The sequence below is a fragment of the Chiloscyllium plagiosum genome, unplaced genomic scaffold (genome assembly GCF_037043375.1).
Source record: "Chiloscyllium plagiosum isolate Xiang-an unplaced genomic scaffold, Cpla_swu_hap1 HiC_scaffold_17, whole genome shotgun sequence".
Classification (NCBI taxonomy): domain Eukaryota; kingdom Metazoa; phylum Chordata; class Chondrichthyes; order Orectolobiformes; family Hemiscylliidae; genus Chiloscyllium; species Chiloscyllium plagiosum.
Genome location: NW_028270155.1, coordinates 59,919,210 through 59,942,031, shown reverse-complemented (window position 1 = coordinate 59,942,031; position 22,822 = coordinate 59,919,210). Strand labels below are relative to the sequence as shown.

Here is a 22,822-nt window from a genome sequence, read left to right as displayed (position 1 = left end):
AGCCACCCTCTCTTTTATGTCTTTATAAAATTGCACCAAGTTAATTAAGCATCACCTTCCCACAGGGTGCAATTCTGACTCGACCTGATTAACTGATATTTGTCCATATTCGTATTAATTTTATCGCAAATTGTTATTACCAGAAGTTTCCACACGACCAAAGTTGAACTGATTAATCTGTAATTGCTGGGCATAACCTTTTTGAACAAGGGTGTAATTTTGTAATTCTCCCATCCTCTGGTACTAACCCCAACTTGAGGGAGGTCTCCAGGTTTGCTCAGGAATGGGAAATCAGGAAGTAGTGAGCAATGAGGGAGATAATAAACGGCTCAGAAAAGGAGAAGGGGGAAATGGGCAGACACGTGACAATTAAGTGAAACCAAAGAACAGGGACACACAGAGCTGGGAATGATACAATGGACAAAATCGATTTGTCGAGGTTTACGTCATTCACCCGGACTCTGTTTTTCTTTTCCATTTGTTAGTTTATAAAACAATCCACAGTTTACAAAACAGTCACCACTAACAGATGTAAACGGAGATAACAGCAATTTTACAAGGGAGAGGAATGGCAAAGCCAGGCCCCAAACCCTCCCGTTCAACCAGTTTTCAGGGAAATGAGGACAAACCTCATATCCACTTTCACTCATAAAACAGTGACAATGACATGTACATAAGACAGTCCAAACACAGAGAAGACAGTGCGTAAAATACACACCCCACCCCCGAGCCCTGTCTGTGTTCATAGTTGGGGAGGTTCCGGATCCCTTTTACACACAGAAAGGTGGACAAGCAACAAAGACTGACCCACTCCTGTATGTTGGTTGTGAGACACATCACCTCCAACACAGACACAGCTCAGATACTGATAATTTGTCCTATATTTCGATTCTCTGTGTTTGTATGTTCTTTCATTATTTTTTTCATAACCAATCAATTCAACTTCTTATTAGCCCAGAAAACTTGTGAAACTAATTCATTTTAAATCGTAAAAGTCTTTCATCTGGGAGAAAGGAAATGATAAGTGAGGCGATGGACAGAGTGCAGAGCATGTCTACCCAGAGCCCTGCAGTGTGGTTTCACTCACTCTCCAAATATTTCCCATCACAGGATCTCGATATGACACTGATTGAGAAATCCCTTCGGGCCGTGTTGTGAATGAAGGAAGCGGCTGCAATTCAAACCTCCAGCCGCTGACTCACTCCGAAGGGCCGTGTGCATTCAGGTAGCGCCGAGCCACCCGTTGCCCGGTTTTGCAGCCGGTTCGCCTCCCATCACAAGCTCATAAAGCTCGGCTCGGCTTCAGCAAACGGCACAAGGTCGAGAAGCGCGGATTGGAGCCGGCTCGAAGCTGCAGAAGAAGTTGGTGAGATGTCGGACCCGAAGCCCTGTGTGTGCCTGGATGGTGAGTGGGGCTTGGTGCAGTGCTTTCAGCACAGTGTCCCAGTGCGGGACCTCAGTCTGACTGGGAGCCAGCAGCATTGCAGGGAGGCCAGGCTGCTTCTTCAACTCACTGCAGCCCAGGGCAATGGCACAAAGAGCCGGGCCCCGTGCCCAGCCCGTGCCTGGGGCCATTGCTGGGCGGTGCACACCACTCACTCTCTGTGTTTTTCCTCTTTTCAGGATCCTGCTCCTGTGAAAACACCTGCAGATGCTCCAACTGTCAATGTGCCACCAGCAAAGCTGGACGCTGCCAGAAAAGTGAGTCACTGGGACAGGCTTTCAAACTGCTCCCGTTCTATTGGTGTGACACATAGTCCTGGGTACAACTCACACAGGGACATCACAGACACATACATGATCCGGGATTACACCGGATTGAATTGCCATCCGATTTCTAAAATGTCCAATTGGAAGAATCTCCAGACCAGAAGCTGCTGCTTAAAGCAATGTCTGAGGTTCCCATCGGAAAGCGCTGATCTTATAGACTTCTCATTAGAAACCGTGTTGTGGAGATAGTGACAGGAACATCTTCCCTCAAACTGTCTCTCACTGGGATGTGCTGCTGAGCCTCTTCAGGGGGGTGACTGGGAGATGGGAGACCGACGGGTTTGTGATGGAGGAGCTGGTTGCTGCATGGGAGGCTGTGGGAGCTTTCAGTGAACGAATTGATTGTGAGTGATTTGTGTCTTTGTCCTCTCCTCTCAGGTTGCTGCTCTTGCTGTCCTGCAGCATGCACCAACTGTGCCAATGGTTGTGTGTGTAAAGGGAAAACCTCTGAGAAATGTACCTGCTGCTCCTGAACAACACGCTCTTCAGACACAGTCTCTGAAATATTGTCCATTTGTACTGTATTCCCCAAGCTGCATATTTTCGTTATGTAGCTCCGGAGGATTTGTGTATTATTGTGAATCATTACAAGTTTATTGAATGTTGTTTTGCTTGTCTTTTGATATAAGTACCTGAATAAAATTCCACTCTGGGATACATTTGAAAAGTCCTCTTTTTTTCTTAAATGAGCGACGATGCAACAAATCGGAAATGCCATTGAGCGATCTGTACAGAACCCGCATTGTATACTATTAAACTTTGAAGCCAGATTGTTGCCTGTTAATGGGAATGGGAAAGTGAACAGACACATGACAGATGCAACACAATAAAAATGATAGGAAGAGCTGGTAATAGCACAATGGATGAAATCGCATTCTTTAGGTTGGCATTATTCATTAAATCTCTGCTAATGCTTACAGAGGCATTTGACTCATACACTGACCAATTCATACACTTCAGAGCGGGAGAAACATTACCTGGAATACAGGAACACATGTCTGGTCTTTTTCAAATTCCTTCAAGCAATCTGTTTCATAAACTTGAGTATGCACAATAAGCTGACAGATGGAACAGACTAATATCCAATTTATGGTAAAGTTCATAATGGGATGCTGCATCACTCTTGCATACGAGCATTAGCCGAACTGCCAATGAATTCACCACACCACCATTCCTGAAAGTGGTCCGCCTGCAGAGAGTTGAACCTCATTTCTCCCGCTCTGAAGTGTATTAATTGGTCAGTGTATGAGTCAAATGCCTCACACAACATGGGTGCTGGGGAAAATATAATCACTACCGCAGTTCAATGGTAGTGTGGGGGTAAAGAAATAAAAAAGAAAAAAGAAAAAAGATGGAAACAAGAAAAATTAAATAAAATGAGAGAGATGTTGATGAATTAGGTAGTGTCAGAATCTTGCCTGGATGTTATCCCTCTGGTGTTCTCTGTTGAGAGGACCTCAGACTGTGGGCCTTACCTCAAAGTAGGAAAATAAAAGTCAAAGGAGGATGTGGTGCTGATTTGGACACAGCAAATAACCTTCCTCTGGAGACAGACAACTTGCGAAAAGTACTCGATGAAATATATTTTCACCCTCCGTTCTCTAGGGAAGAGAATGTTGTTTAAGTAACAGTAATGGAGGAGTTGAAAGTGGATTTGATACCTTATATAACAAGGACTTCAAGTGTCATCTGCCATCCAAGTCAAAAACTCAACCCATGGAGATGAGATGTACTCAGGATGAATGAGTTTGAATTTGGGCAGGAATAGTAGTGGATGTGGCAACAACATTCTAATCTTCTGAGAATTATGCTAGAGGTCTTAGAAAACATAAGGGGAGATAAATCTCCAGGAACTGATGAAGTGTATCCCAGCATGTTGTAGGAAGTTGTTGAGGAAATTATAGGGCCCCTAGCTGAACTGCTTGTATTATGTACTGGAGGACTGGAGAGTGGCTAACGTTGTGCCATTGTTTAAGGAAGGCTGTAAGGAGAAGCCTGGAAAATAGAGACCTGTGAGTCTGACATCAATGGTGGGTAATTTGTTGGAGTTGAATCTGAAAGATTGAATGTTCATGTGTTTGGAGAGGCAAGGACTGATTCGGGATAGTCAGCCTGGCTTTGTACAAGGAGAAGCTTGTCTCAGAAAATTGATTGAATTGTTTTAATGAAGTAACCCAAATGATTGTTGAGGGCAGAGCCATAGAGGTTGTTTATTTGGACATCAATAAAGTGTTTGACAAGGATCAGCATTGTAGACTAATTTAAAAAGTTAGATCACATAGGCTTAAGGGTGAACTTGCCAACTGGACACAAAATTGGGTTTATGGTGGGAGACAGACATTAAATATTAATCACCTGGATGTGGAGATACAAGGCAGAATAATCGACAGTCTCAGATTCTCAGAATTGTTACAGTGCACTAGGAGACCATTTAACTATTATTTATGCATCAGCTCTATAGGTGACCATCATCCCTTAGTGCCATATCCCAACCCTTTTCCTCTAACCCTGCTCATTACATTCATCAAATAGTGATGTAAAGTTCTTTTGAATACCTTAATAAAGCCTTCATCCTGCTCTATGAAAATATTTTTGTCTCCTTTCATAATGTCTTCTCTTATACATTGTTTTAAACATGTGCCTTCTTCTTCATCATCCTTTAGTGAGTTGGAATATCATTCTGCCTCTCTTTCATGCCCAGGCCTTCACGACTTTGAAAACTTCAATCATACTTCTCATTGGCCTTTTCCTCTCCAAGTAAATCAGTCTCACCATTTACAATCCATCTTCAAGACTGGAAGCAATCATAGAATTCCTATGGTGTGGAAGCAGGTCTTTTGGCCCATTGAGTTCACACTGGCCCTCTGAAGAGCTTCCCACCCATTCCCACCTCCTTATCCTATCACTGTCACCCTGTATTATGCATGGCCAAATACAGCTAACCTGCACATTTTGGATCATGGAAAGAACCAGGAGGAAACCCATTCAGCTACGGGCAGAACATACAAACTCCACACAGACAGTCAGCTGAGGGTGGGATTGAACCCAGTTCCCTGGAACGGTCAGGCAGCAGTGCTGACCACTGAGCCACCTTGCTGCCAATATTCTAGCTGAGGTGTGATGACTGTCTGACAAATGTTTAGTGTACCCTCCCTACTACTGTACTCTGCATCACTATTAATAAAGCATAGAATAAGGCACCAATTGTGCTCTTCACCTGTCCTGCCATCATTCATAGGTGATGTACAATTACTGCCAGGTCCCTCTGCTAATGCATACCATTTACATTCAATTGCTTTAATTTATGTCGCCTCTCCATATTTTCATACCAAATCGATCATGTCAACTGGTTATAATTTTGCAAAATTGACCCAGTGTTTCAAAAATGTCAACTGTGTATTTTGAAATTACTGCATTGTCTGAGACCTGTAATTGGGTATAACTTTGAAAATCATTCTTTAGAGTTGATACCGCACAGTGGGGTTCCTTATGAATGTGACACAGTGTTAAACTGTATCATAAATGGGAAACATAGACAAGGTTATCCTCGAAATCAAAATGTTCCAGTTTGATTGGGGAGAATTTGTTTCCATTAGCTGGGGAGACTGGGATTGTGGGCACCGCCTGAGAATCAGAGGGGTTCAATTTAGAATGGAAATGAGATCGGTGGGCCTGTGGAATTCATTGCAGTGAAGGCCAGGATGTTAAATGTCTTCAAAAGCAGAGATTGATAAATTCTTGACCTTGCAATGAATTAAGGGCTACAGGGAGAGTGTGGGTAAGTGGAGTTGAAATGCCCATCAACCATGATAATGTGGCGGAGTGGACTGGATGGGCCAAATGGCCTTACTTCCACTTCCATGTCATATGGCCTTATGGTCTTATGGAAATCAAAGATATTCAGGACGGTTATAGCTGTAAAGTGGAGTTGTGTGAACAACCAAATCAGGCATGCTTTATTCAATGGCCACAGACCCCTACCAGCCAAATCGCCGACTCCTACTGCAAACTTGAATTGAGTGGGGACAAGGGAGTGTTGGTTGGTGTAAAATTTTCAAAGGTGGAAGTCCACTAAGAGGCCCTTCAACACAGATGTAACTGCTGCTTTGAATTGCTGATATGGGAGAGAGAAGCTAATTCTATCGTTCCACTTGTTTCTCCTTAATGATCAGCAGAGCCGGTCTGGCACAGTATCAGTCCAGCCTGATGGAGGGTGAAATACATGAAAACTTATTATAGATTCAGATTTAAGAACGTTCAACCACTATCTCTATGAGCTATTGATATCTAGCAATCCTTTTGATATCTAGTATTACAACAGCAAATGCCAAAATGGAGCAGAAGTCAGTAGTGAACAAACAGTTAATTTTATGCAATCAACAGTGAGTTCAAATAATGATTATTTAATCCCAATTAATTACATGTGGTGACATCAAATTTCAAAACAGCACTTTCCAAATTATTTCTTAATTAGAGAATGATTTCACAAGATTCTGCCTCCTCCATCAATATTCACCTTTGGGAACCATTGTTTGAGAATGCTTCACTGGTATTTAGAATTCAGGTGTGAACCATCCATTCACTCATTTCCACACCGAAATTCTCAATACCAGTGAACTCTCAAAGAATGGTTCCCTCTGCTGAAAATTCATGGAGGAGGCAGAAATTTGTAAAATTGCTGTAGAATTAAGAGAATATTTTGAAAATTCTCTTTGGAATTTTGATGTCAACACACATAATTAATTGGGATTAAACAATCATTATTTGAACCAACTGTTGCCCTTGAGAATATAGTTCAGCATGAAGATTCTTGTCAGTTAGTCGCTTACAGCTTCATCATTAAGTTTTCAAATGGACCAAATTATTTCGATAGCATGAGTTGGGTGTTACATTAAGATAAAATCATACAGAACATGGGATAATTAAAAGAAAGGAAAAGAAAGATTTGCATTCTTAAAGTACTTTTCGTTACCTTGCATGTCTCACAGCACTTTAGAATTATAGGCAATTTGCATTCAGCAAGCTCTCACAAGCAGCAATATCATTGTGACCAGTCAATCTGTTCTGTGTACTTGAAGGTTAAATATCGGCCATGGATTATTCCTCCACCCTCTTTTGAAATAGGGACATAAGATCTTTTGAATGCTAAACTGCTGCCTGAGCTGGCTGCTTGAGAGAATGTAAAAACACCTCTAGCAGTGTGGCACTTCTTCAGCTCTGGAGTGTGAGCCTGAATTCTTGTGGAAACCAAGGAGTGGGATTTGAACATGGATTTTTCTGATTCTGATGCAAGATTGCTGTCAACCATTGCACAATAAATGCTGGCGTAACGCATCAATTTAAACACTTCAGTGTATTAAAGCACAATCATTCATAAAGTCCAGTCAACTAACTCAGAAGAAAGATGCTCCATTCATTAAACTTGTAAAAGTGCAGTAACTAACAATTTAAATCTGATATTACATAAAGTGTGGCATTTTTCATTTCCATTCAATGCAAGACGTCAACGTTATGGTGCCATGCTACACTTAAAATTACATATTACATTTACAAGATACAGCAGTTATATTTCACACCAAATGTTTTCTGGTCCATAGAGGTTGAGAGCTTTATCCATGGGTTTGAGTCCAACATTGTACTAACGTGGGAGGGCCTTAAATGGTAGCTTTAATATATTGGGCCTTTGCAGCAGCTGTTTCAAGCTTCAGGAGTCTCTGAGCATTTCATTTTGATGCGTAACCCTTCATCAGGAACACAGTGCAAAAGGTAGAGCACATTTCATCAAATTGATTGTTCTTCACCAGCATCTTGCTCTGCATCCCAGGCAACAGTTCACCATGTGAATGAATTGTTTTTGAAATGGCCCTCTTTGTATTAGCAAAAGAAAACCTATTTCATTGTGCTATGGTAGTCTCATTCACTTTAATTAATAAATGATAGTTGTGAAGAGATCTGGATGTTTAGGGAATGAGCTGGCATCATAGAATTATAGAATCCCAACAGTGTTGAAGCATTCAGCCCATCAACTCCACACCAACCATCAAAATAGCATGCCAAACACATCCACCCACCCATACACCCTATCCCTATAACCCAGCATTTCCAATGTCTCGCCCACCTTGCCTGCACATCCCTGGACAATCATGGAATGTTTCATCAGATTATGTTTTAAACCACAGTGCCATCTGGTGTGATCTGGTGGAAGAGGTGTTGTGTGGAGATTGAACAGTGTAAGATGCAAAATCTTCAATGAAATTGACCACAGATAGGATTGCTGAGCTCCTCAGACATAACATAGAAATTGAATGTTAGTTTTGTGGATGTGTATGTTTGTGTGGGGTGGAGTTGTTTAAGGGAATCACGATTATTGCAGTTTACCTTTCACACGTCATTAATAAATACTGAGTTTTCAATATTACGGTTATCCCTATGTGAGGTACATGCAGGCTCTTAACACTGGTTGTCTCGTGGCTTAGTTCTTGACGCAGTAAATCTGATTACTCAGTCTGGAATGCTCAGCTTCACATTTGGAGATGTCTATAGTTTGTTGCTGTCTGATCATTGTCTTCCTCTGAGTTGTCCAACATTAACTAAAACTCCATACTTGTCATTCCCTAGATCATTTGTTTTTAACTCCCACATTGAAAAATATACTCACTAAAATTGTCAATACTTTCCACAAGTTTAGTTCTGTCACGTTGAGAACTTCAGTGACATCTTTCTGCTTCAGCACGTTGTATGCTTGACAACCCGTTCTCTAAGATAATACCGTTTAACTTATGCATCTTCAAGTTCTTGCAATATTCCAGTTTTGGCAAGCCAATTCTGACTCTCAACCAATGATTTCAAGGAGTAACTTACACACACATAACCGATCCTGACCAACTGCAGTTTCAGCACGTTGAGGTGGGCAGTGGCATCTTACAACTTTCGTAAAATCATGGTGTCATGACCATCAACTTACATTTGAAAATAAAGGGTGATGTAAGTTGGATTGGCACCTCAATGACAAATTTTGCACCTGTGTCCACTGGGGTGGTGTTCCCCCATGCCCAAAAGTTAATTTCATATGATATCTTCAGTTTATTGATGTTGTCAAATGTAGTGATAACAGACAATGCATGAAAGCAACTAATACAGTCCAGGGAGACAAGTGATCAATCACAAGTAAACTTGAGCACCTACAAACAATTTCTGGTTCTGATTCTGTTTTCTGACAAGAATTAATCTCCTTTTCTCAGTAGCGTCCACAACTTGCAATTACATCACAGTTTACATTGAGTAAAATGCCAAATGTACTTCACAGGAGTGACATCAAACAAACACCAAACTACCTAGGGTAGCATAAAGGCAAGCCAACGAACAAGTATCTAAAAGAGTACAAATAAATCGACAGATGGAAAGATTTAAGGATCAAGTTTGAAAGATTATGGTCTGACAGCCATAGATATAACCATCAATTGCAGAAATATATGAGAGGACAGATATTAAAGAGTGCAGAGTTGTTGGAGTGTTATCACATTGGACACTAGAGAGGCAATAAGAATCTCAGTTACTGATGAGTTTTTGAAACAAGAATAGAATTTGACAATATTGGCAGCTAAAACATTGTTGAAAAATGTGTTGCTGGAAAAGTGCAGCAGGTCAGGCAGCATCAAAGGAGCAGGAGAATCGACGCTTTGGGCTAAAACACTGTGCCAAAATATCTGGATAATAGATTGTGAGTGATTTGTGTCTTTGTCCTCTCCTCTCAGGTTGCTGCTCTTGCTGTCCTGCAGCATGCACCAACTGTGCCAGTGGCTGTGTGTGTAAAGGGAATACCTCTGAGAAATGTACCTGCTGCTCCTGAATAACACGCTCTTCAGACACAGTCTCTGAAAGATTGTCCATTTGTACTGTATTCCCCAAGCTGCATGTCCTCACTGTCTATGCCCTGAGGATTTGTGTATGTTTGTGACCCATTCCAAGTTTATTGAATGTGTTCAATTTGTTTTGTTTTTGTATGAATACTTCAATAAAATTTCAATCTTTGAAACACTTGAAAAGTCATATCTTTCTCTGAAATGAGCGACCATATAATACATAGGAAATGACATTGAGCCATCATTGCATGAACAAACCACATTGCATAATATCAAACTGTGAAGCCACATTAATGTCTGTGACAGCTTGGTAAATGAGGTTAAACTCTGTGCTGCTGACCCACTTTCAGGAATAATGGATTGAAAATTCAGTGGTAGTTCTGTTGTTGTTCTTGTACAGAAATGAAGCAACATTCCATTCAGAGCTATACTATAAGTTGGATATTAGCCTATTCTATCTGTCAGCTTATTCTGTACCCTCAGGTTTCTGAATCATAGTCTTTAAAGGCGTTTGAAGAAAAACAGGCACAAGGTTTTAAGTGTTCCAGACAATCTTTCTCATGATCCAAAATGGGTGAAAAGGTCAGTCTTTGCTGTCTGTCCATCTTTCTGTGTAAAATGAATCCCATGCCTCTGTAACCATTAACAGAGATTTAATGAATGATACAAACATAAAGGAGGTTATTTCAGCCACCTTGGTATTACCGGCTCTTTCTATCACTGTTCTTTCCTGGCATTTCATCTGTCATGTATCTGCTCACTTCATCATTCTATTTACTTGAGCCTTTTATTATCCACCTCATTGCTTGCGACAATTCAAACACAGATTGCAAGGAAGTGCTCAGTAAGTATCGACCTGTCAGTTCAACTTTGGTAGTGGAGAAACTTCTAGAAATAATAACTTGGTATAAAATTGTCACACGGACAGCTGTTGATTAATTAGGTATATGCAGCATCGAGCCTGGATTTCATCCCTTCTGTGCTGTCTGTTGAAAGGACCTCAGACTCAGGACGTTTACCCAATAAACACATAAGTAAGAAAACAATAGTCAAAGGAGGATGCGGTGCTGATTTGGAACTGGCAAGGAGACTCACTCTGTGTGCAGACAACATGCTGAAAGTACTGGATGATGTTCATTTTGATCACCTTCTTCTCTCGGGAACAGAACGTTGCTGATGTAATAGGAATGGAGGAGTCGAAAGGAGTTGAAAGTTGATTGGACAATTTGGATAATGAGGACTTCACCTGTTGACGACCATCAAATCATACAACTCAACCAATCAACATGGGATGCATTCAAGTTTATTGAGGGAGTTCAAAACTCGGGGGCTACTTTTTATGGTGAGACGAAAAAGATTTAAAAAGGAAATGAAGAGCATTTTTTTTTCCCACAGAGAGCGGTTCGTGTGTGGAATAAATTGCCAGAGAAAGTGATGGACGCAGGGACAGTTCCAACACTTAAAATAAATTTGGATGCAATTATAAATGGGAAAGATTTGGTGGGATGTGAGCCAAGTTCAGGGAGATGGGACTCGTTAAGTTTGGAAACATGACTGACGGTGGCCTGAGTTTCCATGTTCTATGACTCGAGGTCTCTCATTGCAAATGTTGCACACCCATTTAGAAATAAAATGTTGAACTGCAACTCTTGTAACGACAGGTCAGTCAGTTAAACATTTGTACTGGGGATCACTTTGGATGCAATATTCCTGGACAAAATTGATTGGCATTGAAAGAATAAATAGTTTTATAAATTAAAGATACCATATAGTCATGTTAATCAAACTTGATAAAGTTCTTTCAAGGAGATTGATAATCCACTAACAGTACACTTGATGGACGCTGTGTGGATTTACAAGAAGCAGGATTGTGGGCAGGAATGCAGGTGATGTTCCCATCTGGACTTGCAAAAGTAGTTTTAACACTTCAAATAAATCTGCATGTCAGTGAAATGGACCGCCTGATATTAATCAGGCATGGGAGCATCAACAGAAATGTGGCTCCGGGACTGGTGACTGTGTGCAATGGTGAACATTTATTTTTTTAAATTGGAGAGAAGTATGTCGTAGTCATATACTGCAGACAATATTTTTGATATGTATATAGTGTTTCTGGTCATGTTAGAACCAAAAGGGGAAAGTGTGAACTGATCTGTTTTTATCTCACCTCGAAGTTTGAATTTAAAAAGGGAGTGATGGTGATATTACTAATTATACATATTTAGGACTCAATTCAGTTGTGTATCTGCAACAGGTTAATCAGGTTGCTTCAGTGACACTGACCCTAAGTCATGCACTGCAAGTAACATTTATTCAAACAAAGATGTAACGATTATTCACAAAATCATGAAACATGTGATTATTTAAAACTACCCACAATGAAAACAAACACTTTTCATCCTTCAGTTATGGGAAGCTCTGCAAGTTGTTGTATCCAAACTATTTGTTGTACATATGTGTCAATATTACAAATTTATATTTCAGATAACACATTTTCATCACAATAAAGATTAATCACCTGGATGTGAGGATACAAGGCGTGATATTAGACAATCTAAGAATTGTTACAGTACAGTAACAGACCATTTGTCTGGAGTTTCTGTATCAGTTCTTTGAGTTACCATGATCACTTAGTGCAAAAACCCCGCCAGTCTCTTGTAACTCTACATATTATGTTAATCAATTCCTGACTGGGTGGCATAGTGGCTCAGTGGTTAGCACTGCTGCCTCATAGCACCAGGGACATTGGTTTGATTCCAGCCTCAGGAGAATGTGTGGAATTTGCATATTCTCACCTGTGTGGGTTTCCTCCAGGAACTCCCACATTCCAAAAATGTGCAGGTTAGGTGAATTGGCCATGCTAAATTGCCCATAGTGTTCAGGGATGTGTAGGCTGCACTTAGTCAGGGGGAAATGGAAATTAGTAGGGGAATACTTTGGACGATCAGTGTGGACTTGTTGGGCCTGTTTCCACACTGTAGGAGTTCTATAATGTATCATCTTTTGAGTGCCTCACTTAAATTTATGTCAACAACACTTTCATGCAATACATTCCTCTCGCTCTGTGAAACCATTTTTGACTTGTATCACAATTACTTCTTTTACAGATTGCTTTAAACCTGTACCCTCTTTTTCATTGTTTATGAGCTGGAATATCATTCTCCCTATCTCCCATACTCACACCTTTCACAACCTTGAAACCTTCAATCACATTGCCCTTTGTCTTTTCCTCACTCAGCCTCACCATTTCCAAACTATCTTCAAAACTGAATACTATATTCCAACTGAGGTCTGATGAGCGTCTGGTAAAGGTTTAGTGCATCCTCCCTACTTCTCTAATCTACACCACTACTAATAAAGCTGAGAATATTGCATCATTTGCACTCTTTCCCTCTCCTACCATCATTAATGGGTGATGTGGGAATACTGCCAGGTCCCTCTGCAAATGTATGCCCCTTCCATTCAATGCCTTTAATTCATATTGCCTCCTGATATTTTTGTACCAAATGGATCATGTCAACCATTTCTGGGTCACTGCAACATTACATGTGTGTTGCTGAAATATCAACACTTCATTTCAAAATTACTGCAATGTCTGTGTGGGCTTTCAGATGTCCTGTAGTTGGGAAATGCTATATTATTGAAAATTATTCCTTACAGTTGGCATTCCACTCTGGGGTTTCATATTAATGGGATACAGTGTTAATCTGCATCACAACTGGGAAACACAAACACGATTATCTCCAATACTCACATTTTGGTGACATGGTGACAGACATGCAAGTACTCTCCTCACTGACAGGAATCTTAACATTGAAGCAGTGACACCATGGAACCATTCACTCCACCATCCCTGATACTGCCCCATCACCACCTGGTTTCACCACATCCACCAAACTACACCAGACTGCACTGTGACTTCTAATGACCTTTTATCTACTGTGGACTGTTCAGGTTTGAACTTGTTCATTGCAGGTTGCATTAGGATTGTAAATATCACTTCATTGATGAACAGAATTGCAGTTATGAAACAAATAGAAGAATTTATTTCAGTAACTGATACAAAACACAAATTTACAAAATCAATTCACATGCAATTCATCAGTTTATACCGAAATAAAACTCTGGATCTACATAGTGAGGACATACACCTTGGGGAATACAGTACAACTGGACAATCTTTCAGAGATTGTGTCTGAAGAGCGTGTTGTTCAGGAGCAGCAGGTACATTTCTCAGAGGTTTTCCCTTTACACACACAGCCATTGGCACAGTTGGTGCATGCTGCAGGACAGCAAGAGCAGCAACCTGAGAGGAGAGGACAAAGACACAAATCACTCACAATCAATTCGTTCACTGAAAGCTCCCACAGCCTCCCATGACAGCACCCAGCTCCTCCCTCACAAACCCATCGGTCTCCCATCTCCCAGTCACCCCCCTGAACAGGCTCAGCAGCACATTCCAGTGAGAGACAGTTTGAGGGAAGATGTTCCTGTCACTATCTCCACAACACGGTTTCTAATGAGAAGTCTATAAGATCAACGCTTTCCGATGGGAACCTCAGACATTGCTTTAAGCAGCAGCTTCTGGTCTGGAGATTCTTCCGATTGGACATTGTAGAAATCGGATGGCAATTCAATCCGGTGTAATCCCGGATCATGTATGTGTCTGTGGGGTCCCTGTGTGAGTTGTGCCCAGGACTATGTGTCACACCAATAGAACGGGAGCAGTTTGAAAGCCTGTCCCAGTGACTCACTTTTCTGGCAGCGTCCAGCTTTGCTGGTGGCACATTGACAGTTGGAGCATCTGCAGGTGTTTTCACAGGAGCAGGATCCTGAAAAGAGGAAAAACACAGAGAGTGAGTGGTGTGCACCGCCCAGCAATGGCCCCAGGCACGGGCTGGGCACGGGGCCCGGCTCTTTGTGCCATTGCCCTGGGCTGCAGTGAGTTGAAGAAGCAGCCTGACCTCCCTGCAATGCTGCTGGCTCCCAGTCAGACTGAGGTCCCGCACTGGGACACTGTGCTGAAAGCACTGCACCAAGCCCCACTCACCATCCAGGCACACACAGGGCTTCGGGTCCGACATCTCACCAACTTCTTCTGCAGCTTCGAGCCGGCTCCAATCCGCGCTTCTCGACCTTGTGCCGTTTGCTGAAGCCGAGCCGAGCTTTATGAGCTTGTGATGGGAGGCGAACCGGCTGCAAAACCGGGCAACGGGCGGCTCGGCGCTACCTGAATGCACACGGCCCACCGGAGTGAGTCAGCGGCTGGAGGTTTGAATTGCAGCCGCTTCCTTCATTCACAACACGGCCCGAAGGGATTTCTCAATCAGTGTAATGTGTCAGCATTTCCTGTGGGATCAGCCAGTGTCCGAGCGTCTGGAACACGATTCCCCGTCACGGTCTGGGGGAGGCAGGGACAACACTTTCTGTTTGACCTGACATTTCCTGTCTCCACTCGGGATATTTGCTGCTTTCCAGTCGCTCTCCCAGCTCATAGAATCATCGAATCATACAGGACAGAGTCACCTTTCCTCCACCGAGTCTACTCCGCCGTTAGATCATGGCTGATATGTTTATTAACTCTATTCTCCTGCCTTCTCCCCATATCCTTCAAGCACCTTGTTCGTCAAAAATCTGTTTCTCTCAGAGACACTCAACGACTTGCCCTCGACAGACGTCTGTGGCCATGCTTTCCACAGATTCCCCACAGACTGTCTCACCATTTCCAATCTATCTTCTAAACTGAAGACAATACTCCAGCTGCTTTGTGACTGGTGTTTTATACAGGATTAATGTAATCTCCCTATTCCTGGACTCGACACCATTCCTACCGTATCACATGCTCATAGGGAAGTGACTGAGATGTCAGTGGGGGAGAGCTTTGTGGCCAGTCATCTTGATTGTATTAGTTTTAAAATAGTTAAGGAAAATCGTTAACCTGATCTGAAAGTTTAAGTTCGAAATTGGAAGAGAGCCAATGCTATGGTGTTCAGCAAGAGCTTTCAGAATTTGATTGGGGCGGATATTCGCAGGACGGCTGGGAAGTGGGAGGCCTTGAAAAATGAGGTAATGAAAGTCCAGGCACAGTATGTTACTGATAGAATGAAGCTCAAGGTTGTTAGGTGTAGGGAATGCTGGAGAACTAGCAAAATTGAGGCCTGGTCAAGAAATAAGGATACGTGTGATAGATATAGACAGGAGCATAAGGGAAGGAGTAGACTCAAGAGGGAAACCAGGAGGGCAAAAAGAGAACATGAGAGATAGCTTTGTAAAATAGGCTGAAGGAGAATCCAATAAGATTCTACAATAACATTAATGCCAAATGAGTAACTAGTGTGTAAATGCAGCCCCTTAAAGATCAACAAGGCTGGTTGTGGGTGGAACCGCAAAAGATGGGTGAAATATTAGAAGAACACTTCACATTCGTATTGAGTGTGGGGAAGGATATGGAAGGTAGAGAACGTTTACAAGGAAATCTTGAATCCTTGAAAAATGTTCATGTTGCAGATGAAGCACTGGACTTCTTAAAATCCATAAATAAATGCCCAGGACCTGCTCAGGTGCACTCCAGAACTTTGTGGGAAGTTAGGGAAGTTACTTCTGAGCCCCTTGCTGAGATATATGTATCATCACTAGCTTTCAGTGAGGAGCTGGAGATTGGAGGTTGGCTTGTGTGGTACCATTATTGAAGAAAGGTGGTAAGGAAATGTCAGGGAACTGTAGACTGGTGAGCCTGGTGTCAGTGGTGGGAAAGTTGTTGAAGGTCATTCTAAGAGGCAGGTTTTGCATGTACTTAGAAAGGCAAGGAATGATGAAGCATCATTAACTTGGCTTTGCTTGTGGGAAATCGTGTCTCAATAACGATTGAGTTTTTTGAAGAAGTGACAAAGAAGATTAATGAAGGCAAGGCAGTGGATACTGTCAATATGGACTTCATCAAGATATTCAAAAAGGTTCTGCATTGTCGACTGTTTAACATGGATAGATAACATGGAATAGAGGGAGAGCTGGCACAGATTGACTGGAAGGTAGGAGACAGGCTCTTCGGCCCAACAAGTCCACACCGACCCTCCGAAGAGCAACCCACCCAGACCCAGTCCCCTACATTTACCCCTTCACCTAACACTACGGGCAATTTAGCATGGCCAATTCACCTGACCTGCACATTTTTGGACCGTGGGAGGGAACCGGAGCAGCTGGAGGAAACCCACACAACCACGGGGAGAATGTGCAAACTCCACACAGACAGTTGCCTGAGGCGGGAATTGATCCCGGGTCTCTGGCGCTGTGAGGCAGCAGTGCTAACCACTGTGTTCTTGTACATGTTATTGATTGCATTAACCATAGCCACCCTCTCTTTTATGTCTTTATAAAATTGCACCAAGTTAGTTAAGCATCACCTTTCCACAGGGTGCAATTCTGACTCGACCTGATTAACTGATATTTGTCCATATTCGTATTAATTTTATTGCAAATTGTTATTACCAGAAGTTTCCTCACGACCAAAGTTGAACTGATTGGTCTGTAATTGCTGGGCATACCCTTTTTGAACAAGGGGGTAATTTTGTAATTCTCCCATCCTCTGGTACTGACCCCAACTTGAGGGAGGTCTCCAGGTTTGCTCAGGAATGGGAAATCAGGAAGTAGTGAGCAATGAGGGAGATAATAAACGGCTCAGAAAAGGAGAAGGGGGAAATGGGCAGACACGTGACAATTAAGTGAAACCAAAGAACAGGGACACACAGAGCTGGGAATGATACAATGGACGAAATCGATTTGTCGAGGTTCACGTCATTCACCCGGACTCTGTTTTTCTTTTCCTTTTTTTAGTTTATAAAACAATCCACAGTTACAAAACAGTCAACACTAACAGATGTAAACGGAGATAACAGCAATTTTACAAGGGAGAGGAATGGCAAAGCCAGGCCCCAAACCCTCCCGTTCAACCAGTTTTCAGGGAAATGAGGACAAACCTCAAATCCACTTTCACTCACAAAACAGTGACAATGACATGTACATAAGACAGTCCAAACACAGAGAAGACAGTGCGTAAAATACACACCCCACCCCCGAGCCCTGTCTCTGTTAATTGTTGGGGAGGTTCCGGATCCCTTTTACACACAGAAAGGTGGACAAGCAACAAAGACTGACCCACTCCTGTATGTAGGTTGTGAGACACATCACCTCCAACACAGACACAGCTCAGATACTGATAATTTGTCCTATATTTCGATTCTCTGTGTTTGTATGTTCTTTCATTATTTTTTTCATAACCAATCAATTCAACCTCTTATTAGCCCAGAAAACTTGTGAAACTAATTCATTTTAAATCGTAAAAGTCTTTCATCTGGGAGAAAGGAAATGATAAGTGAGGCGATGGACAGAGTGCAGACCGTGCCTACCCTGAGCCCTGCAGTGTGTTTCACTCACTCTCCAAATATTTCCCATCACAGGATCTCTATATGACACTGATTGAGAAATCCCTTCGGGCCGTGTTGTGAATGAAGGAAGCGGCTGCAATTCAAACCTCCAGCCGCTGACTCACTCCGAAGGGCCGTGTGCATTCAGGTAGCGCCGAGCCGCCCGTTGCCCGGTTTTGCAGCCGGTTCGCCTCCCATCACAAGCTCATAAAGCTCGGCTCGGCTTCAGCAAACGGCACAAGGTCGAGAAGCGCGGATTGGAGCCGGCTCGAAGCTGCAGAAGAAGTTGGTGAGATGTCGGACCCGAAGCCCTGTGTGTGCCTGGATGGTGAGTGGGGCTTGGTGCAGTGCTTTCAGCACAGTGTCCCAGTGCGGGGCCTCAGTCTGACTGGGAGCCAGCAACATTGCAGGGAGGTCAGGCTGCTTCTTCAACTCACTGCAGCCCAGGGCAATGGCACAAAGAGCCGGGCCCCGTGCCCAGCCCGTGCCTGGGGCCATTGCTGGGCGGTGCACACCACTCACTCTCTGTGTTTTTCCTCTTTTCAGGATCCTGCTCCTGTGAAAACACCTGCAGATGCTCCAACTATCAATGTGTCACCAGCAAAGCTGGACGCTGCCAGAAAAGTGAGTCACTGGGACAGGCTTTCAAACTGCTCCCGTTGTATTGGTGTGACACATAGTCCTGGGCACAATTCACACAGGGACTCCACAGACACATACATGATCCGGGATTACACCGGATTGAATTGCCATCCGATTTCTACAATGTCCAATCGGAAGAATCTTCAGACCAGAAGCTGCTGCTTAAAGCAATCTTTGAGGTTGCCATCGGAAAGCGCTGATCTTCTTGACTTCTGATTAGAAACCGTGTTGTGGAGATAGTGACAGGAACATCTTGCCTCAAACTGTCTCTCACTGGGATGTGCTGCTGAGCCTGTTCAGGGGGGTGACTGGGAGATGGGAGACAGATGGGTTTGTGAGGGAGGAGCTGGGTGCTGTCATGGGAGGCTGTGGGAGCTTTCAGTGAACGAATTGATTGTGAGTGATTTGTGTCTTTGTCCTCTCCTCTCAGGTTGCTGCTCTTGCTGTCCTGCAGCATGCACCAACTGTGCCAATGGCTGTGTGTGTAAAGGGGATACCTCTGAGAAATGTACCTGCTGCTCCTGAACAACACGCTCTTCAGACACAATCTCTGAAATATTGTCCATTTGTACTGTATTCCCCAAGCTGCATATTTTCGTTATGTAGCTCCGGAGGATTTGTGTATTATTGTGAATCATTACACGTTTATTGAATGTTGTTTTGCTTGTCTTTTTATATAAGTGCCTGAATAAAATTCCACTCTGTGATACATTTAAAAAGTCCTCTTTTTTTCTTAAATGACCGTCGATGCAACAAATCGGAAATGCCATTGAACGATCTGTACAGAACCCGCATTGCATACTATTAAACTTTGAAGCCAGATTGTTGCCCGTAAATGGGAATGGGAAAGTGAACAGACACATGACAGATGAAACACAATAAAAATGATAGGAAGAGCTGGGAATGGCACAATGGATGAAATCGCATTCTTTAGGTTGGCATTATTCATTAAAATCTCTGCTAATGCTTACAGAGGCATTTGACTCATACACTGACCAATTCATACACTTCAGAGCGGGAGAAATGAGGTTCAACTCTCTGCAGGCGGACCAGTTTCAGGAATGGTGGTGTGGGGAATTCATTGGCAGTTCGGCTAATGCTCGTATGCAAGAGTGATGCAGCATCCCATTATGAACTTTACCATAAATTGGATATTAGTCTGTTCCATCTGTCAGCTTATTGTGCATACTCAAGTTTATGAAACAGATTGCTTGAATCAATTTGAAAAAGACCATACATGTGTTCCTGTATTCCAGGCAATGTTTCTCCCGCTCTGAAGTGTATGAATTGGTCAGTGTATGAGTCAAATGCCTCTGTAAGCATTAGCAGATTTCATGAATAATACCAACCTAAAGAATGCGATTTCATCCATTGTGCCATTACCAGCTCTTCCTATCATTTTTATTGTGTTTCATCTGTCACGTGTCTGTTCACTTTCCCATTCTGTTCTCTTCAGCCTCTTGTCATCCGTCTCATTGTTTACAAATATTGTGTTGGTCAAATTTGAAGCAAACCAGAAATTCCCCTGGGCTTGGAGTCAAATTAAGACAGGGAGAGAATTACAGAATTGTCCGCTTGTTCAAAAGCAAGTTGTAAGGTGAAGCCCAGTAATTACAGACCAGTTATCTCAACCTTGGTAGTAGAGATACTTTGAGTAAAAAAATGCTGCTATAAAATTAGAAAGATTTCCTGGTGGTGGAAATTGAATAAAGGTTTGTACGCCTGTTGTCTTTCACTGTGTCTCACACCTGCACACACACAACATGGGTGCTGGGGAAAATATAATCACTACCGCAGTTTGATGGTAGTGTGTGGGTAACGAAATAAAAAAGAAAAAAGAAGGAAATAAGAAAAATTAAATAAAATGAGAGAGATGTTGATGAATTAGGTAGTGTCAGAATCTTGCCTGGATGTTATCCCTCTGGTGTTCTCTGTTGAGAGGACCTCAGACTGTGGGCCATACCTCAAAGTAGGAAAATAAAAGTCAAAGGAGGATGTGGTGCTGATTTGGACACAGCAAATAACCTTCCTCTGGAGGCAGACAACTTGCGTAAAGTACTTGATGAAATATATTTTCATCCTCTGTTCTCTAGGGAAGAGAATGTTGTTTAAGTCACAGTAATGGAGGAGTTGAAAGTGGATTTGATACCTTATATAACAAGGACTTCAAGTGTTGACTGCCATCCAAGTCGAAAACTCAACCCATGGAGATGAGATGTACTCAGGATGAATGAGTTTGAATTTGGGCAGGAATAGTAGTGGATGTGGCAACAACATTCTAATCTTCTGAGAATTATGCTAGAGGTCTTAGTAAACATAAGGGGAAATAAATCTCCAGGAACTGATGATGTGTATCCCAGCATGTTGTAGGAAGTTGTTGAGGAAATTATAGGGCCCCTAGCTGAACTGCTTGCATTATGTACGAACACAGGTGAAGTATTGGAGGACTGGAGAGTGGCTAACGTTGTGCCATTGTTTAAGGAAGGCTGTCAGGAGAAAACTGGAAAATAGAGACCTGTGAGTCTGACATCAATGGTGGCTAATTTGTTGGAGCTGAATCTGAAAGATTGAATGTTCATGCGTTTGGAGAGGCAAGGACTGATTCGGGATAGTCAGCCTGACTTTGTACAAGGAGAAGCTTGTTTCAGAAAATTGATTGAATTTTTTTAATGAAGTAACCCAAATGATTGTTGAGGGCAGAGCCATATAGGTTGTTTATTTGGACATCAATAAAGTGTTTGACAAGGATCAGCATTGTAGACTAATTTATAAAGTTAGATCAGATAGGCTTAAGGGTGAACTTGCCAACTGGACACAAAATTGGGTTTATGGTGGGAGACAGACATTAAATATTAATCACCTGGATATGGAGATACAAGGCAGAATAATAGACAGTCTCAGATTCTCAGAATTGTTACAGTGCACTAGGAGACCATTTAACCATTATTTATGCATCAGCTCAATAGGTGACCATCATCCCTTAGTGCCATATCCCAACCCTTTTCCTCTAACCCTGCTCATTACATTCATCAGATAGTGATGTGAAGTTCTTTTGAATACCTTAATAAAGTCTTCATCTTGCTCTATGAAAATATTTTTGTCTCCTTTCATAATGTCTTCTCTTATACATTGTTTTAAACATGTGCCTTCTTCTTCTTCATCCTTTAGTGAGTTGGAATATCATTCTGCCTCTCTTTCATGCCCAGGCCTTCACGACTTTGAAAACTTCAATCATACTTCCCCTTGGCCTTTTCCTCTCCAAGTAAATCAGTCTCACCATTTACAATCCATCTTCAAGACTAGAAGCAATCATAGAATTCCTATGGTGTGGAAGCAGGTCTTTTGGCCCATTGAGTCCACACTGGCCCTCTGAAGAGCTTCCCACCCATTCCCACCTCCTTATCCTATCACTGTCACCCTGTATTATGCATGGCCAAATACAGCTAACCTGCACATTTTGGATCATGGAAAGAACCAGGAGGAAACCCATTCAGCTACGGGCAGAACATACAAACTCCACACAGACAGTCAGCTGAGGGTGGGATTGAACCCAGTTCCCTGGAATGGTCAGGCAGCAGTGCTGACCACTGAGCCACCTTGCTACCAATATTCTAGCTGAGGTGTGATGAGTGTCTAACAAATGCTTAGTGTATCCTACCTACTACTGTACTCTGCATCACTATTAATAAAGCATAGAATAAGGCACCAATTGTGCTCTTCACGTCCTGCCATCGTTCATAGGTGATGTAGAATTACTGCCAGGTCCCTCTGCTAAAACAAACCCTTTACATTCATTTGCTTTAATTTATGTCGCCTCTCCATATTTTCATACCAAATCGATCATGTCAACTGGTTATAAGTTTGCAAAATGGACCCTGTGTTTCAAAAATGTCAACTGTGTATTTTGAAATTACTACATTGTCTGAGTGCACTTTCAGAAGTCCTGTACTTGGGTTTAACTTTGAAAATCATTCTTTACAGTTGATATCGCACAGTGGGGTTCCTTATGAATGTGACACAGTGTTAAAATGTATCATAACTGGGAAACATAGACAAGGTTATCCTCAAAATCCAAATGTTCCAGTTTGATTGGGGAGAATTTGTTTCCATTAGCTGGGGAGACTGGGA

At 42.3% G+C, this 22,822-nt stretch overlaps 2 protein-coding genes and 1 pseudogene across 3 annotated transcripts; 2 read left to right on the top strand and 1 right to left on the bottom strand.

Annotated features, from left to right (window-relative positions):
• The first annotated feature begins 1,200 nt into the window (after positions 1–1,200).
• Positions 1,201–2,425, top strand: LOC148147359 (metallothionein pseudogene; annotated as a pseudogene). The gene is made up of 3 exons (XR_015759978.1): positions 1,201–1,405; positions 1,624–1,701; positions 2,149–2,425. The product of XR_015759978.1 is annotated as a metallothionein pseudogene (transcript).
• Positions 2,426–13,649: 11,224 nt separating this feature from the next.
• LOC122545561 (metallothionein) lies at positions 13,650–14,887 on the bottom strand (the record flags this gene model as incomplete). Its single annotated transcript, XM_087995593.1, has 3 exons — positions 13,650–13,938; positions 14,387–14,464; positions 14,683–14,887. Coding segments are annotated over 3 exons (378 nt in total), but the record flags the coding sequence as incomplete, so codon positions are not given.
• A 727-nt stretch (positions 14,888–15,614) lies between these two features.
• On the top strand, positions 15,615–19,406 carry LOC148147358 (uncharacterized). The gene is made up of 4 exons (XM_087995592.1): positions 15,615–15,698; positions 18,176–18,380; positions 18,599–18,676; positions 19,125–19,406. Exons 1-4 carry the CDS (start codon positions 15,615–15,617, stop codon positions 19,217–19,219), a joined length of 462 nt encoding a protein of 153 aa, XP_087851718.1. The 3' UTR covers positions 19,220–19,406.
• The last annotated feature ends 3,416 nt before the right edge of the window (positions 19,407–22,822 follow it).

Bases quoted from the DNA above. Each gene is read 5' to 3' on its own strand.
- LOC148147358 (XM_087995592.1), top strand. From the start codon at position 15,615: ATGGTGTTCAGCAAGAGCTTTCAGAATTTGATTGGGGCGGATATTCGC. The intron at 15,699-18,175 runs GTAATGAAAGTC...AGCCGCTGACTC, and splicing joins GGGAGGCCTTGAAAAATGAG to ACTCCGAAGGGCCGTGTGCA. The intron at 18,381-18,598 runs GTGAGTGGGGCT...TCCTCTTTTCAG, and splicing joins GCCCTGTGTGTGCCTGGATG to GATCCTGCTCCTGTGAAAAC.